This window comes from Sinocyclocheilus grahami, unplaced genomic scaffold (assembly GCF_001515645.1).
Source record: "Sinocyclocheilus grahami isolate Dianchi unplaced genomic scaffold, SAMN03320097.WGS_v1.1 scaffold150.1, whole genome shotgun sequence".
NCBI lineage: Eukaryota > Metazoa > Chordata > Actinopteri > Cypriniformes > Cyprinidae > Sinocyclocheilus > Sinocyclocheilus grahami.
In genome coordinates, this window is record NW_015505329.1 from 918504 (window position 1) to 923964 (window position 5461).

The 5461-nt window shown below is 39.5% G+C and overlaps 1 protein-coding gene across 2 annotated transcripts in view; it reads left to right on the forward strand.

Moving 5' to 3' along the window:
* The window catches only part of LOC107592120 (double-strand-break repair protein rad21 homolog), a 9352-nt gene extending 4163 nt beyond the window's left edge, over positions 1-5189 (forward strand). For both annotated transcript variants that reach the window (XM_016281505.1, XM_016281504.1), the window contains 9 exons: positions 1391-1588; positions 1667-1789; positions 2424-2555; positions 2691-2914; positions 2995-3148; positions 3532-3677; positions 3754-3927; positions 4616-4699; positions 4777-5189. In XM_016281505.1, coding sequence (XP_016136991.1) covers positions 1391-1588; positions 1667-1789; positions 2424-2555; positions 2691-2914; positions 2995-3148; positions 3532-3677; positions 3754-3927; positions 4616-4699; positions 4777-4968 — 1427 coding nt within the window. In that variant the 3' untranslated portion in view covers positions 4969-5189. The remainder of the gene's footprint in view (positions 1-1390; positions 1589-1666; positions 1790-2423; positions 2556-2690; positions 2915-2994; positions 3149-3531; positions 3678-3753; positions 3928-4615; positions 4700-4776) is intronic.
* The last annotated feature ends 272 nt before the right edge of the window (positions 5190-5461 follow it).

Here is a 5461-nt window from a genome sequence, read left to right on the forward strand (position 1 = left end):
GCATTTACGCTCACAGACCAGAACACCAGAGGCAACATTACAATAGGCTACATCAGCGGTTCCCAATTCCAATCCTTGCGCCCTCCTGCTCTGCACATTTCATATGTATCTCTTATCATGTGCGACGTTTGTTCTATTCGACCGTGAGTGCCCTGGGAAGTGTACATCACCGGATATTCCACCATGATTCCAGTTCGAAGCGAGTGTATATGTTCCATACAAAGGGCGTTAAAGTGTGCGAGACGTGAATTTAAATAGTATTTATTTACAGAGGTATATTATTTCACACTTCTCTAGTAAGTAAGTTTCGCCTGTGTGTGAAAACGCTGCGCAGCACAAATCCATGAATGAATGTTCCGAAGTGAAGTAAACTTCAACGGATTTCCCCTGCTTCCCTTGCGTGAGGACTAGAATTGGGAACCGCTGGGCTACATCGTGTATCATTCACCGGTGAGAAAACTTTATAGTACAGTGAGTAAAAGTACTACAATACCATGAAGGAAGATCGGCTTGTTGATGTTTGTCTGCCATTCTCTCTCCGTCTGCACAGCGTGCATGAATGCGCTGATGATGTATCCTGTCTGCGCGAACGGTGCGCAGAGGTATGCAGATACTTATGTTGACAGGCAGGTAGGAAAGCCAATTAAAACGCTCGGACCGAGCTTTTTGATTGGATGAACATTTCTTGGTCCTACGCCTTCCACAGAATATATAAATACATTTAGACCACTTGACTTAATGATTGCTATCGGGATGTGAAGAGACTTTCAACCAGCATAACAAAAAATGTTTCTGAAGACAATCACCTATTGCACCTTTAAACTTATTTCTATTTATAGCTCTATTAAATTCTTATTACAAAACGTTATAACATTTTTATATTAAAATAGACCATTTCTTTTCATATCTCAATCAGAGGAATAGTTCACCCAAAAATGAAAAGTTGCATGTTTGTAAGAAATCCATAAAGATGTTTTTAACTTCAAACCATTGCTTTCGGCTGCTTTCTCCAGTGGAAAATTCACCTTGTCTGAATCAGGAGAAAAATATGCACAGATCAAGCACCGTTTACAAGCGAAGGCAAATGTGGGTGGATTTTGATGTGAGAGGACAACAAGAGATGGGCTTTTTCACTGGAGGAAGCATTGTTATAGATTTTGGACTGGTATAGTGATGGTTTAAAGTTAAAATGCCTTAATAATGGTTTTGTTTCTTAGAAACATGCAGGCTTTTCACTTTACTACAAGATAATTGGTGGACTGGAGTCTTGTGGATTATTGTGATACCTGGGCACCCCATCTGAGCGGTCTGTGTGTGGGAAACACGATTTATTCTAGTGGGTCACGTGATCCATGTTCTCCATAACTTAATGCTGGTAATGTCATATCAGGTGACTTTGGCATGGATGATCGTGAGATAATGAGGGAAGAGAATGCTTTTGAGGTGGACATAATCCATGGATCCTCTGCCGCCACCCTGCTTCTGGAAGCTGAGCCTGGTCCCGCTCACCTCCCTGACAAATCAACCAACCTTGACTATGACGACTTTGGGGAGAACAACCTGGAAAACAGTGATGGTGGAATTCTGAGTAAGTTCCAATTTGATTTGACTTGTATAGTGTTCATATGATGATGTGATACTAAACCCTGTGTCTGCTCAATTTCAGTGGATAAGATTCTGAGCAATGAGGATGGTGGTGGTATATTCGATGATCCTCCAGCTATCACAGACAGTGTGATGATGCCTCAAGACCACGGTGATGATGACGACGACTTTGATGCTTTTTCTCGTAAGTAAATCCTACAAAATAGCTTGTTTCTATAAAATAACTAGAAATGTGGATTATGACGTAAAAAATGTTTATTGAAATTTTCCCTGCCATATCAAGTTTTTATGGAAATGTATAAATTAAAAGTTTTTTTGTATTCATGTTAATTCTCTACATTAAAAAAATGGTTACATTTCATTTTAAGGTTATAAAATTAAATGCGGAGTAAGTTTAATTAACAAAATATACTTAGTTATAGGGTTAGAGTTTGGTTTAGGTTTAGTTGCTTGTAATAATGCATTTTGTACTGTTAGTACTATAGTAAGTATGTAACAAGGATATTATAAAATAGATTTACCAAGTATTTTTCTTTTCTAACAAATCATTTCTTGGTGTTTTACCATTAGATAACTTGAACAAACCTTTCCATGTCACAAAAATGTAAGTTGTTTAAATATTTAAAAACCCTGAATCACAATAATGAGGGAATAAAGGGTATTTTCTGTAGTAACGTTTTCTATGATGAATTTGTGAGCAAGAAATAAGTATATTTGAAATGGATTTTTTTTTTTTTTTGCATTTTTAAACAAATATGAACAGCAAATACAAGTGTAAAGTCATTTACTCTCATAATGTGTCTACATTATCATTTCAGCTGCTGCCGGTCTTGACAGTCCAGACTCTGGACCAGTGGAGCCTCTTCCCAACACCACAGACCAGACAGAACAGACCACTCTGGTGCCCAATGAAGACGAAGCTTTTGCTCTCGAGCCCATTGACATTACTGGTAAAATTTAACAAAAAATTTACATTGAATTAAATGATCAAATGGATCTCAGTCTCATAGCTTGTTTCAACTATCTATATTATGATTTTTGTGGCCTGAATATGAATTAATACAACACTTGTGGTGTGCTCTTAGTGAAAGAGACCAAGGCTAAGAGAAAGAGAAAGCTCATTGTCGACAGTTTGAAGGAGTTGGACAGTAAGACCATCCGCTCTCAGTTGAGCGACTACTCCGATATCGTCACCACGCTGGATTTGGCTCCTCCTACTAAGAAACTGATGATGTGGAAGGAAACTGGTGGTGTAGAGAAGCTGTTCTCATTGCCTGCTCAGCCTCTCTGGAACGGCCGACTGCTGAAGGTGATGGTTGATCTTATGTCACTGTAACATCAGTGTGATAAAGCTCAGGGCTAAATTAACGGGAAATGTGTCTGTTGTAGATGTTTACTCGCTGCTTGACTCCACTGGTGGCTGATGAGCTGAGAAAGAGGAGGAAGGGAGGAGAGGCCGACAGCCTGGAGGACTTCCTGAAGGAGCTGGAGAACCCAGAAGTGCCTAGAGAGGAGGTGCTGGGTCACAGGAGTGAAGTGATTGGTAAGCTCTTGACTTGCTGTTGAGTGGCTATATAAGCACGACTGCTGTAGCTTAACAGATGGGTCTTCAAACTGGGGTCTGGGGACCACAAGTGAGTGACAGGTGAAAACAAATACTGTATTGACCCGAATATAAGACGACCCTGATTATAAGACGACCCCCCTTTTTACAGATGTACCTTTTGGAAAAAGGCTTTTTAAAAACCAAATCTTGTTTTTTCTCCGTAAAACACATTTAGTCTTCAATTATTTTCATATTGCATATTGTTCCTATTTTAATTTTTGTTTTGAAAGTATGGTAAAAACTGGTAAAATGTACCAACAATCACAAAACTTTTTGATATACCATTAAAAAAAACAAAATCTCCTACTTGTGCCCTACAGATCAGACCATCATGGAGGAGCCCAGTATGCTGCAGGCTTCTTCTATGGAGGGCAGCAGAACCGCTCTAGATGAGTCCATGATGCCACCTCCATCTCGCCAGCGTGGTGTCAAGCGCAAGACGCTTGAGAAAGATGCAGCTTTGCCTGTAAGTCAACCAGATAATCATGCTGCTTTGTAAAGGTTTTGGAATGTAGCGTAATGGTGCTCAATTGTCATTCCAGCAAATGGGAGTGTTGGATCAGACGCTTCAACCCGTGGATCAGTCGGTCCTTTCCCAACAGCTCGACATGCCCCAGGTGGATCTTCCTCCTGAGGACTGCACTGACCTCTCTAGACTGGTACCAGAGCTGGACCTATTAGACGACAAAAGCAAGGAGAAAGACAGCGACGAAGAGGTGAGACGTTTGTCATTGAAAGGTGGAAGAAAATGTCTCATTTTGACTTTGCCATTACTATGGAAGCCCGATCCCACATTGGAAAGAATTGTGACTTTTTATATAGTTTATATCTCACAATTCAGACTTTTCCCTCAGAATTCTAAGAAATTGTGCAAGACACTAAAAACACAGGTTTAGATTTGCTGTAAATATTATTCACTCAGTCTGAGTTACCTTTTTATTTTTGTGGTGGGAAAAGCAGAATTATGAGTTGGGACATAACTCGGTTGCGAGAAGAAATCTTTGCAATTGGTTTGTAAAGATAAACTTGCAACTTGATTTATATCTTGCAATTCTGACTTTAAATTTTGCAATTCTGGGGGGAAAATGTCAAATTCTGAGTTTGTCTTGCAATTCTGACTACTTAGTTCTTTTTTTTAATGTCATGGCAGGAACAAAACACAATTCTAATAGAATTCTGACTTCATATCTCAATTCTGAGTTTCTTGTAATTCTGAGGGGGGAAAATGCAAGGAAAATTCAGTCTGAGATTATATCTCGCAATTCTGACTTTTTTTCTGACAATTGTGAAAGAAAAAGTTACAATCCCCCCCCCCCCCCCCCCCACCAAAACAACTCCCCCCCCAACTGCAGAAACAAGCTTCCATGTGTTGCTGATAATTGTTCAATGTGCTTTAATCAACAGGGTGAGGAGGGACAAGGAGGAGACCAGGACCAAGAGGAGCGACGGTGGAACAAGAGAACTCAACAGATGCTTCACGGTCTTCAGGTTTGTATTTGGACCATATGTCTTCACAAGAAAAATGTTCAAAACACGTTTCCTCATTTTCTTCTGTGTTTTGGCAGCGTGTGGTGGCTAAAACTGGAGCCCAGTCCATCAGCCTGCTCGAGCTGTGCGTAAACAACAACAAGAAACAGGCAGCAGCCAAGTTTTACAGCTTCTTGGTGCTGAAGAAACAGCAGGCCATCGAGCTGACACAGACCGAGCCATACAGCGACATTATCGCCACGCCAGGACCGCGGTTCCATATTGTATAGATGCATACTCTTTATTTTTTTGTTTTTAGTAGTTGTATTTAACAGTTTTGTGTTGCTACTGTTGCTTTTTGTATCAGTTTTTGTCCTTTGGGGCCAATTTTAAAGGTTTTGAGTCACATCCAATAGATCATGAAGACATCGTACCTACATGGGTGTTATTTGTTAGTACATGTTGGACCTCCATATTGTCAAAGCCATTGGGATTGTTCAGTTTCACTACTTTTTTCCCCCCATTGTTCTGTTTTTATTTTCCTTTATAAGCGCTACCCCAGTAAGTTTAACATTTAAGTAGAGTTAGTTATGTGTACATTTTAACTTTTTAATAATGTCACAATTGAGAGACAAAGGTTTATTTTTGGAAACCCAAGTGGATTTAACAACACAATAGTTCAATGTTTTGTATCTCTCTTTTAATGGCAATTATGGTTATTAAAGGTTTGTTAAACTCCTGCATACAATTGGAATTTTTATGCACTTGATTAAATTTTGATAT